We start from the raw sequence: 12500 nt of genomic DNA on the forward strand, positions 1-12500 counted from the left end.
ACAGGAGGGGACAGGAGGGGACAGGAGCAAACAGGAGGGGACAGGAGGGGACAGGAGCAAACAGGAGGGGACAGGAGCAGACAGGAGTGGACAGGAGGAGCAAACAGGAGGGGACAGGAGCAGACAGGAGGGGACAGGAGGGGACAGGAGGGGACAGGAGCAAACAGGAGGGGACAGGAGCAAACAGGAGGGGACAGGAGGGGGGGACAGGAGGGGACAGGAGCAAACAGGAGGGGACAGGAGGGGACAGGAGCAAACAGGAGGGGACAGGAGCAGACAGGAGTGGACAGGAGCAGACAGGAGTGGACAGGAGAAGACAGGAGGGGACAGGAGCAGACAGGGGGGACAGGAGGGGACAGGAGCAGACAGGAGGGGACAGGAGCGGACAGGAGGGGACAGGAGGGGACAAGAGCAGACAGGAGGGGACAGGAGGAGCAGACAGGAGGGGACAGGAGGGGACAGGAGCAGACAGGAGGGGACAGGAGGGGACAGAGAGCAGGGGACAGGAGGGGACAGGAGGGGACAGGAGCAGACAGGAGGGGAGGACAGGAGGGGACAGGAGGGGACAGGAGCAGACAGGAGGGGAGAGACGGACAGGAGGGGGGGACAGGAGGGGAGGGGACAGGAGGGGACATGAGCAGACAGGAGGAGGGGACAGGAGGGGACAGGAGGGGACAGGAGCAGACAGGAGGTGACAGGAGGGGACTGGAGCAGACAGGAGGGGACAGGAGAAGACAGCAGGGGACAGGAGCAGACAGGAGGGGACAGGAGCAGACAGGAGGGGGGGACAGGAGGGGACAGGAGCAGACAGGAGGGGACAGGAGGGGACTGGAGCAGACAGGAGGGGACAGGAGCAGACAGCAGGGGACAGGAGCAGACAGGAGTAGACAGGAGCAGACAGGAGCGGACAGGAGCAGACAGGAGGGGACAGGAGAGGACAGGACAGGGGGGACAGGAGGGGACAGGAGCGGACAGGAGGGGACAGGAGCAGACAGGAGGGGACAGCAGCAGACAGGAGGGGACAGGAGCAGACAGGAGTAGACAGGAGCAGACAGGAGCGGACAGGAGCAGACAGGAGGGGACAGGAGAGGACAGGGGGGGGACAGGAGGGGACAGGAGCGGACAGTAGGGGACAGGAGCAGACAGGAGGGGACTGGAGCAGACAGGAGGGGACAGACAGGAGGGGACAGGAGCAGACAGGAGGGGACAGGAGCAGACAGGACAGACAGACAAGAGCAGACAGGGATGGACAGGAGGGGACAGGAGCAGACAGGAGGGACAGGAGCAGACAGGAGCAGACAGGAGTGTACAGGAGCGGACAGGAGCGGACAGGAGAAGACAGGAGCAGACAGGGAGGGGACAGGAGGGGACAGGAGGGGACAGGAGCAGACAGGAGGGGAGGAGGGGAGGGGACAGGAGCGGACAGGAGCAGACAGGAGCAGACAGGAGCAGACAGGAGCAGACAGGGAGGGGACAGGAGGGGACAGGAGACAGGAGCAGACAGGAGGGGACAGGAGCGGACAGGAGCGGACAGGAGCAGACAGGAGCAGACAGGGAGGGGACAGGAGGGGACAGGAGACAGGAGACAGGAGGAGGGACAGGAGCGGACAGGAGCAGACGGACAGGAGCGGACAGGAGACGGACAGGAGACGGACAGGAGGGGACAGGAGGGGACAGGAGCGTACAGGAGCGGACAGGAGGGGACAGGGAGCAGACAGGAGGGGACAGGAGCGGACAGGAGCGGACAGGGGGGGGACAGGAGCGGACAGACAGGAGGGGACAGGAGGGGACAGGAGCGGACAGGAGCGGACAGGAGGGGACAGGAGGGGACAGGAGCAGACAGGAGGACGACAGGAGCGGACAGGAGACGACAGGAGGGGACAGGAGGGGACAGGAGCAGACAGGAGAGGACAGGAGGGGACAGGAGCGTACAGGAGCGGACAGGAGGGGACAGGGGGGGAAGTACTCATGTAAACTACTTCATCTCCACTGTCAAAGACGATGGAAGGAGGACGCCCAGTTAGAACTAACTATTACTACAGTGCCTTGCAGAAGTATTCCCCCCCTAGCTGATTTTTCCTATTTTGTTTCATGTAATTTAAATGGATTTTGGGGGGGATTTCATGTAATGGACATGGACAAAATAGTCCAACTTGATGAAGTGAAATGAAACAAATTACTTGTTTCAAAAAACAAAATGAAAAAATGAAAAAGGAGAAGTGGTACGTGTGTACAATATGTATTCACCCCCTTTGCTATGAAGCCCCTAAATACGATCTGGTGCCACCAATTACCTTCAGAAGTCACATAATTAGTTAAATAAAGTCCACCTGTGTGCGCACTCTATGTGTCAAGAGATCTCAGTATATAGACACCTGTTCTGAAAGGCCCCAGAGTCTGCAACACCACTAAGCAAGGGGCACCACCAAGGAAGGGACACCAGGAAGACCAAGGAGCTCTCCAAACAGGTCAGGGACAAAGTTTTGGAGAAGTACAGATCAGGGTTGGGTTATAAAAAGATATCTGAAACTTTGAACATCCCACAGAGCACCATTAAATCCATTATTAAAAAATGGGAAGAATATGGCACCACAATAAACCTGCCAAGAGAGGGCCGCCCACCAAAACTCACGGACCAGGCAAGGAGGGCATTAATCAGAGAGGCAACAAAGAGACCAAATATAACCCTGAAGGAGCTGCAAAGCTCCACAGTGGAGATTGGAATATCTGTCTATATGACCACTTTAAGTCGTACACTCCACTGAGCTGGGCTTTACGGAAGAGTGGCCAGAAAAAAGCCATTGCTTAAAGAAAAAAAAAAGCAAACACGTTTGGTGTTCGCCAAAAGGCATGTGGGAGACTCCACAAACATACGGAAGAAGGTACTCTGTTCAGACTAAAATTGAGCTTTTTGGCCATTAAGGAAAACACTATGTCTGGCGCAAACCCAACACCTCTCATCACCCCGAGAACAACATCCCCACTGTGAAGCATGGTGGTGGCAGCATCATGCTGTGGGGATGTTTTCATCAGCAAGGACTGGGCAACTGGTCCGAATTGAAGGAATGATGGATGACGCTGAATACAGGGAAATTCTTGAGGGAAACCTGTTTCAGTCTTCTAGAGATTTGAGACTGGGACGGAGGTTCACCTTCCAGCAGGACAATGACCCTAAGCAACACTCTAGTGGTTTAAGAGGAAACATTTAAATGTATTTGAATGACCTAACCCAGACCTCAATCCAATTGAGAATCTGTGGTATGACTTAAAGATTGCTGTACACCAGCAGAACCCATCCAACTTGAAGTAGCTGGAGCAGTTTTGCCTTGAAGAATGGCCAAAAATCCCAGTGGCTAGACATACCCCAAGGGACTTGCAGCTGTAATTGCTGTGAAAGGTGGCTCTACAAAGTACTGACTTAGGGGGGTGAATAATTATGCATGCTCAAGTTTTCTGTTTTTTTGTCTTATTTCTTGTTTGTTTCACAAGAAAAATATTTTGCATCTTCAAAGTGGTAGGCATGTTGTGTAAATCAAATGATACAAACCCCCCAAAACTCATTTTAATTCCAGGTTGTAAGGCAACAAAATAGGAAAAATGCCAAGGGGGCTGAATACTTTCGCTACCAGTCCAGCTGGAAATCTGATTTTAAAATAACCCTTAACCTTAGCCACTAAACCTAACCTTTACTTCAATTGATACCAAAAAGCTATATTATTTTTCAGCCAATTTTGACTTTGTAGCTTGTACATGTATTAGGAAGGCCCGAACACGGGATCCATAATAAACTGACGTCCTCAGGTTCTGTGGAACATCGTGACAGACCCTACAACTCAGTGTCCTTCTTCACCCAAGCTGACATCAACCAGGGCCGGATCCTGTACCGCCCTCCGCAGGCCCCCTCTCACCTCCAGGAGCTCTACCAATACTCCTTCACTGGTGAGTAAACACCAAAGACTGTATATATACGACAAAGCCATCGATCACGCGACACCATTCATTCCTATGTGAATGTTCCATAGCACATTGAAGGTAAATGAAGTCGGTTAAGAGGGATTCCAGGAAGTGACTTTGCAGGCTAGCTCAGTGCTGCCCCCTCTCATTGAGCAACTGAAGTTGAAGGCCAACCTGGGTACTGCAGGCCTCCATTAGCAACCTTGTAACAACCGTCCATTAGCAACCTTATCTCCTCTGTGTGGTTTTATTAAAAAAATATTTGGTTCAAGGACATACAGTACATCAGTTGCATTATAACCAATTATTGGTACCATGATTGTTTTATTTTTTACAATTATTTACACAAAGATTGCCGTTCTTCCATTCACTATAATGACGGATCCTGTTTTCCATAAACAATGCCTGCAGTACCGCGGTTGGCCTTAAACTCCCGTGGCTTCAATGAGAGGGAGCAGTCGTTCTCCTCTGGTACACACACACACACACACACACACACACACACACACACACACACACACACATATGCACACATATGCAGGCAGTGCCAGGCGCGAACACACACTGCCGAGCATGTGGTTAGATCCCCCCCTCCCATTTCAACAAACTTTGACCCCAGTCTCTCACATTAACACAGCATTAAATGTAAGCCAGTCGCACTCAGTGACGCTGTTGTTAACGGGCTGTAAAGTGCAACTGGGTAACCATGGCGATCCCTTGTTCATTTTTCTGTTTAGATTTCACAAAGCTCACAATATTCACACAGCTCACTGGAATGAGGCCACAGCCTCAGAAGGCTATAGGGAGGTTGGATTGTAGGTAGAACTGCTCTGTAAATGTCTCTGACGGAAAACAACTGTATGAGATGGTTTCAGGGACCTAGATTACTTCTGGTTACTGGCCCAACGCTCTAACCACTAGGCTACGTGCGTTTCAGGGAACTAGATTACTTTTGGTTACTGGCCCAACGCTCTAACCACTAGGCTAGCTGCGTTTCAGGGAACTAGATTACTTTTGGTTACTGGCCCAACGCTCTATCCACTAGGCTAGCTGCGTTTCAGGGAACTAGATTACTTTTGGTTACTGGCCCAACGCTCTAACCACTAGGCTACCTGCGTTTCAGGGAACTAGATTACTTTTGGTTACTGGCCCAACGCTCTAACCACTAGGCTAGCTGCGTTTCAGGGACCTAGATTACTTTTGGTTACTGGCCCAACGCTCTAACCACTAGGATACCTGCGTTTCAGGGTTTCAGGGACCTAACCACTAGGCTACCTTAGATTACTGTTACTGGCCCAACGCTCTAACCACTAGGCTAGCTGCGTTTCAGGGAACTAGATTACTTTTGGTTACTGGCCCAACGCTCTAACCACTAGGTTAGCTGCGTTTCAGGGAACTAGATTACTTTTGGTTACTGGCCCAACGCTCTAACCACTAGGATAGCCGTTTCAGGGACCTAGATTACTTTTGGTTACTGGCCCAACGCTCTAACCACTAGGATACCTGCGTTTCAGGGACCTAGATTACTTTTGGTTACTGGCCCAACGCTCTAACCACTAGGCTACCTGCGTTTCAGGGAACTAGATTACTTATGGTTACTGGTTTCAGGGACCTAGATGACTTTTGGTTCCTGGCCCAACACTCTAATCAGTAGGCTGAATAAAGACTTTTCGAAATTCATCATTTTGACCACGTTCCTTCTAGGAAGATTTTAACCCACTTATTCCCAAAATGTCTCCAAGTTTGACCATCATTGTAAAGGCCCAGTTATTGTTGCTGCTTTGACAAAGTCCTTTCTGAAGACTATTATTTATATTAAATGTACAGTGCCTTGCGAAAGTATTCGACCCCTTGAACAAGACAATGATCCAAAACATAAAGCAAAATCTACAATGGAATGGTTCAAAAATAAACATATCCAGGTGTTAGAATGGCCAAGTCAAAGTCCAGACCTGAATCCAATCGAGAATCTGTGGAAAGAACTGAAAACTGCTGTTCACAAATGCTCTCCATCCAACCTCACTGAGCTCGAGCTGTTTTGCAAGGAGGAATGGGAAAAAATGTCAGTCTCTCGATGTGCAAAACTGATAGAGACATACCTCAAGCGACTTACAGCTGTAATCGCAGCAAAAGGTGGCGCTACAAAGTATTAACTTTAAGGGGGCTGAATCATTTTGCACGCCCAATTTTTCAGTTTTTGATTTGTTAAAAAAGTTTGAAATATCCAATAAATGTCGTTCCACTTCATGATTGTGTCCCACTTGTTGTTGATTCTTCAAAAAAAAATACAGTTTTATATCTTTGTTTGAAGCCTGAAATGTGGCAAAAGGTCGCAAAGTTCAAGGGGGCCGAATACTTTCGCAAGGCACTGTAATTAAGTGATGCATTTACATCTGTCCCTCAATTTTAACCCAGTTATGCCCAAAAAATATTTACCCCTTTAAAAGTGAAATGATTCACTGCAGATGACATCGTTTGAGTCTTCTGAACAGCATGGTATAAAAGTCAGATGACATCGTTTGAGTCTTCTGAACAGCATGGTATAAAAGTCAGATGACATCGTTTGAGTCTTTTGAACAGCATGGTATAAAAGTCTTCTTGTCAACCCCTTTGTCCCTCATTTCATGTTAGGAAACTTGAATTTGATTCATCGTTTATTATGTGTGGAACATACTGTATGTGTAATTCCTAATTTCATGAACACCATGTGGCCCCTGCATGTTCTTCACCACATGAGGAGTAATGGCCGATCTTCACCTAAAACATCAACACTGTTATCGTCCACCTTGTTATCGTCCACCTTATTATCGTCAACTCTGTTATCGTCCACCCTGTTATCGTCCACCCTGTTATCGTCCACCCTGTTATCGTCCACCTTGTTATCGCCAATCCTGTTATCGTCAACCCTGTTATCGTCCACCCTGTTATCGTCAACTCTGTTATCGTCCACCCTGTTATCGTCCACCCTGTTATCGTCCACCCTGTTATCGTCCACCCTGTTATCGTCCACCCTGTTGTCGTCAACCCTGTTGTCGTCAACCCTGTTGTCGTCAACCCTGTTATCGTCAACCCTGTTATCGTTATCGTCAACCCTGTTATCGTCAACCCTGTTATCGTCCACCCTGTTATCGTCAACCCTGTTATCGTTATCGTCAACCCTGTTATCGTCAATCCTGTTATCGTCAACCCTGTTATCGTCCACCCTGTTATCGTCAACTCTGTTATCGTCCATCCTGTTATCGTCCACCCTGTTATCGTCCACCCTGTTATCGTCCACCCTGTTATCGTCAACCCTGTTATCGTCAAACCTGTTATCGTCAAACCTGTTATCGTCAACCCTGTTATCGTCCACCCTGTTATCGTCAACCCTGTTATCGTCAACCCTGTTATCGTCAACCCTGTTATCGTCAACACTGTTATCGTCAACCCTGTTATCGTTATCGTCAACCCTGTTATCGTCAGCCCTGTTATCGTCCACCCTGTTATCGTCAACCCTGTTATCGTTATCGCCAACCCTGTTATCGTCGACCCTGTTATCGTCAACCCTGTTATCGTCCACCTTGTTATCGTCCGCCCTGTTATCGTCAACCCTGTTATCGTTATCGTCAACCCTGTTATCATCAACCCTGTTATCATCCACCCTGTTATCGTCCACCCTGTTATTGTCCACCCTGTTATCGTCAACCCTGTTATCGTCAGCCCTGTTATGGTCAGCCCTGTTATCGTCAACTCTGTTATCGTCCACCCTGTTATCATCAACCCTGTTATTGTTATCGTCAACCCTGTTATCGTCAACCCTGTTATAGTCAACCCTGTTATCGTCCACCCTGTTATCGTCAGCCTTGTTATGGTCAGCCCTGTTATCGTCAACTCTGTTATCGTCCACCCTGTTATCATCAACCCTGTTATTGTTATCGTCAACCCTGTTATAGTCAACCCTGTTATCGTCCACCCTGTTATCGTCAGCCCTGTTATCGTCAACTCTGTTATCGTCCACCCTGTTATCGTCCACCCTGTTATCATCAACCCTGTTATTGTTATCGTCAACCCTGTTATCGTCAACCCTGTTATAGTCAACCCTGTTATCGTCCACCCTGCTATCGTCAGCCCTGTTATCGTCAACTCTGTTATCGTCCACCCTGTTATTGTCAGCTCTGTTATCGTCCACCCTGTTATCGTCAACCCTGTTAAAGGCCCAATTAACTTCATCAGTTTGATCCAAAAGGCCCAGTTATTTACCTTAACTTTATCTCTATTCATGCTCTATTTTGCCTGGTAACGGTGACTTAGTTTAGTAACTTAGATTGACCATTCTCTACGTGTTTGTGGTACAGAAGAAGATGGAGGGAAGTTTAACAGTATTAAATCACTGTGTATTGTTTCCTCTAGGTCTCCCAAAATCGCTGAATATCTATTTCACAGGTATATATTACAGTACCTCTAGGGCTGTGGCTTAGAGAGGAGGGCAATCATACACCTCCTCTCCACCTCCTCCTCCCCTCGTCCTCGTCCTCCTCCATTCGTCCTCATCCTTCTCCTCCTGCTCCTCTTCTCTTGCTCCTCCCCTCCTCCTCCTCTCGTCCTTCTCTACCTCCTCCTCCTCTCCTCCTCCTCCTCCTGCTCCTCTCCTCCTCCTGCTCTTCTCCTCCTCCTCCTCTCCTCCTCCTCTCCTCCTCTCCCCCTCCTCTATTCCTCCTCTCCTCCTTCTCTTCCTCTTCCTCTTCCTCTTCCTCCTCTCCTCCTCCTCTCATCCTCCTCCTCTCCTCCTTCTCTTCCTCCTCCTATCCTCCTCCTCTCCTCCTTCTCCTCCTCCTCTCCTCCTCCTGTTCCTCTCCCCCTTATCCTCCCTCTCCTCCTCCTCCTCCTGCTCCTGCTCCTCCTCTCCTCCTCTCCTCCTCTCTTCCTCCTCTCCTCCTTCTCTTTCCTTCCCCCTCTCCCTCCTCCTCTCCTCCTGTTCCTCTCCTCCTCTCTTCCTCCTCCTCTCTTCCTCCTGCTCCCTCCTCCTCCTCCTCCTCCTCTTCTCCTCTCTTCCTCCTATCCTCCTTCTCTTCCTCTTCCTCCTCTCCTCCTTATCTTCCTCCTCATCTCCTCCTCCTCCTTTCCTCCTTCTCTTCCTCCTCCTCTCCTCCTCCTCTCCTCCTTCTCCTCCTCCTCCTCTCCTCCTTCTGTTCCTCTCCCCCTTCTCCTCCTCTCCTGCTCCTCTCCTCCTGCTCTTGCTCCTCCTCCTCCTCCTCTCCTCCTCTCCTCCTCTCTTCCTCATCTCCTCCTTATCCTCCTCCTGCTCCTCCTGTTCCTCTCCTCCTGTTCCTCTCCTCCTTCTCCTCCTCCTGTTCCTCTCCTCCTTCTCCTCCTCCTCCTCCTCCTGTTCCTCCCCTCCTCCTCCTCTCCTCCTCCTGTTCCTCTCCTCCTTCTCCTCCTCCTGCTCCTCTCCTCCTCCTTTCTTCCTACTCTCCTCCTTCTCTTCCTCTTCCTCCTCTCCACCTCCTCCTCTCCTCCTTCTCTTCCCCTTCCTCCTCTTCTCCTCCTCCTCTCCTCCTCCTGTTCCTCTCCTCCTTCTCCTCCTCCTGCTCCTCTCCTCCTCCTTTCTTCCTCTTCCTCCTCCCCACCTCCTCCTCTCATCCTTCTCTTCCCCTTCCTCCTCTCCTCCTCTCTTCCTCCTGCTCCGCTCCTCTTCCTCCTCCTCTCCTCCTTATCTTCCTCCTCCTCCTCTCCTCCTCCTCCTCCTCTCTCCTCCTCCTCCTCTTCTCCTCTCTTCCTCCTATCCTCCTTCTCTTCCTCTTCCTCCTCTCCTCCTTATCTTCCTCCTCATCTCCTCCTCCTCCTTTCCTCCTTCTCTTCCTCCTCCTATCCTCCTCCTCTCCTCCTTCTCCTCCTCCTCCTCTCCTCCTTCTGTTCCTCTCCTCCCCTTCTCCTCCTCTCCTCCTCCTCTCCTCCTGCTCTTGCTCCTCCTCCTCCTCCTCTCCTCCTCTCCTCCTCTCTTCCTCATCTCCTCCTTATCCTCCTCCTGTTCCTCTCCTCCTGTTCCTCTCCTCCTTCTCCTCCTCCTGTTCCTCTCCTCCTTCTCCTCCTCCTCCTCCTCCTGTTCCTCCCCTCCTCCTCCTCTCCTCCTCCTGTTCCTCTCCTCCTTCTCCTCCTCCTGCTCCCTCTCCTCCTCCTTTCTTCCTACTCTCCTCCTTCTCTTCCTCTTCCTCCCTCCTCTCCACCTCCTCCTCTCCTCCTTCTCTTCCCCTTCCTCCTCTTCTCCTCCTCCTCTCCTCCTCCTGTTCCTCTCCTCCTTCTCCTCCTCCTGCTCCTCTCCTCCTCCTTTCTTCCTCTTCCTCCTCCCCACCTCCTCCTCTCATCCTTCTCTTCCCCTTCCTCCTCTCTCCTCCTCCTCTCTTCCTCCTGCTCCGCTCCTCTTCCTCCTCCTCTCCTCCTTATCTTCCTCCTCCTCTCCTCCTCCTCCTCCTCCTCTCTCCTCCTCCTCCTCTTCTCCTCTCTTCCTCCTATCCTACTTCTCTTCCTCTTCCTCCTCTCCTCCTTATCTTCCTCCTCCTCTCCTCCTCCTCCTCCTCTCCTCCTTCTCTTCCTCCTCCTATCCTCCTCCCTCTCCTCCTTCTCCTCCTCCTCCTCCTCCTCCTTCTGTTCCTTTCCCTTCCTTCCTCCTCCTCCTCCTCTCCTGCTCCTCCTCCTCCTCCTCCTCCTCTCCTCCTCTCTTCCTCCTATCCTCCTTCTCTTCCTCTTCCTCCTCTCCTCCTTATCTTCCTCCTCCTCCTCCTCCTCCTCCTCTCCTCCTTCTCTTCCTCCTCCTATCCTCCTCCTCTCCTCCTCTCTCCTCCTCCTCTCCTCCTTCTGTTCCTCTCCCCCTTCTCCTCCTCTCCTGCTCCTCTCCTCCTGCTCTTGCTCCTCCTCCTCCTCTCCTCCTCTCTTCCTCCTCTCCTCCTTATCCTCCTGTTCCTCTCCTCCTGCTCCTCTCCTCCTCCTCCTGTTCCTCTCCTCCTTCTCTCCTCTTCCTGCTCTTCTCCTCCTCCTCCTGTTCCTCTCCTCCTTCTCCTCCTCCTGCTCCTCCTGTTCCTCTCCTCCTCCTCCTCTCCTCCTCCTCCTGTTCCTCTCCTCCTTCTCCTCTTCCTGCTCTTCTCCTCCTCCTCCTGTTCCTCTCCTCCTTCTCCTCCTCCTGCTCCTCCTGTTCCTCTCCTCCTCCTCTCCTCCTTCCTCCTCCTCCTGCTCCTCTCCTTCTCCTCCTGTTCAACTCCTCCTCCTGCTCCTCTCCTCCTTCTCCTCCTCCTGTTCCTCTCCTCCTCCTGCTCCTCTCCTCCTCCTGATCCTCTCCTCCTCCTGATCCCTCTCCTCCTCCTGATCCTCTCCTCCTCCTGTTCCTCTCCTCCTTCTCCTCCTCCTGCTCCTCTCCTCCTCCTGCTCCTCTCCTCCTCCTGTTCCTCTCCTCCTTCTCCTCCTCCTGTTCCTCTCCTCCTCCTGATCCTCTCCTCCTCCTGATCCTCTCCTCCTCCTGTTCCTCTCCTCCTCCTGATCCTCTCCTCCTCCTGTTCCTCTCCTCCTTCTCCTCCTCCTGCTCCTCTCCTCCTCCTGATCCTCTCCTCCTCCCTCCTCCTCCTCCTGCTCCTCTCCTCCTCCTGATCCTTTCCTCCTCTCACTCGATCATGATTGTTCTTTCCCTTTATTTCATCTCCTTTCCATCACTTCACGGATCCCACTCGATTTTTTGTCTGTCTCTTGCGCTCTCGATCTCTCTACTCTCGTTCACTCCCTCTCTCTCTCTCTCTCTCTCTCTCTCTCGCTCTCTCTCTCTCTGTGTCCCTCTCTCTCACTCTCTGTCCCTCTCTCCCTCTCTCTCTCTCTCGTTCTCTCTCTCTCTCTCTCACTCTCTGTCCCTCTCTCCCTCTCTCTCGTTCTCTCTCTAGCCACGACTGTCTCTCAGAACCAAAGTTCTGTCCCTACCAGTTTAATGGTGCTGGGTTTCTGTCTGTTCTCAATGACACTGTACATGCTATATACTTAGCTGACTCTGTGTCTAGATACATCTCTTCTCTATTATCTTCATTTTGTACGCAGCCGGTACAGCCAGAGCAACAGAGTACGGTAACTACAGTCACTAGTAACTACGGTAACTACAGCCAGTGCAACAGAGTACGGTAACTACAGTCAGTACAGTAACTACAGTCACTAGTAACTATGGTAACTACAGCCAGTGCAACAGAGTACCGTAACTACAGTCAGTAGTAACTACAGTCAGTACAGTAACTACAGTCAGTAGTAACTACAGTAACTACAGCCAGTATAATACCTACAAGAGTACAGTAACTACAGTCAGTACAGTAACTACAGACGGTATATTAACTACATACAGTATATTACAGTAACTACAGATGTTATATTACAGTAACTACAGATGTTATATTACAATAACTACAGACCGTATATTACAATAACTACAGACAGTATATTACAGTAACCACAGACAATATATTACAGTAACTACAGACAATTACATCAGTATTTAGTTTTTTTGTTGTTGTGATAATTCTTACGTTATTAGAACGTTTTTTGTG

The 12500-nt window shown here is 50.7% G+C and overlaps 1 protein-coding gene across 1 annotated transcript in view; it reads left to right on the top strand.

Moving 5' to 3' along the window:
- The window catches only part of LOC112240058 (extracellular matrix organizing protein FRAS1-like), a gene marked incomplete at both ends in the record, with an annotated part of 45040 nt that overhangs the window by 21572 nt on the left and 10968 nt on the right, over positions 1-12500 (top strand). The window contains one exon of the mRNA XM_042312909.1: positions 3744-3939. Coding sequence (XP_042168843.1) covers positions 3744-3939 — 196 coding nt within the window. The remainder of the gene's footprint in view (positions 1-3743; positions 3940-12500) is intronic.

The sequence above is a fragment of the Oncorhynchus tshawytscha genome, unplaced genomic scaffold, assembly GCF_018296145.1.
Source record: "Oncorhynchus tshawytscha isolate Ot180627B unplaced genomic scaffold, Otsh_v2.0 Un_contig_3425_pilon_pilon, whole genome shotgun sequence".
Taxonomy (NCBI): Eukaryota; Metazoa; Chordata; class Actinopteri; order Salmoniformes; family Salmonidae; genus Oncorhynchus; species Oncorhynchus tshawytscha.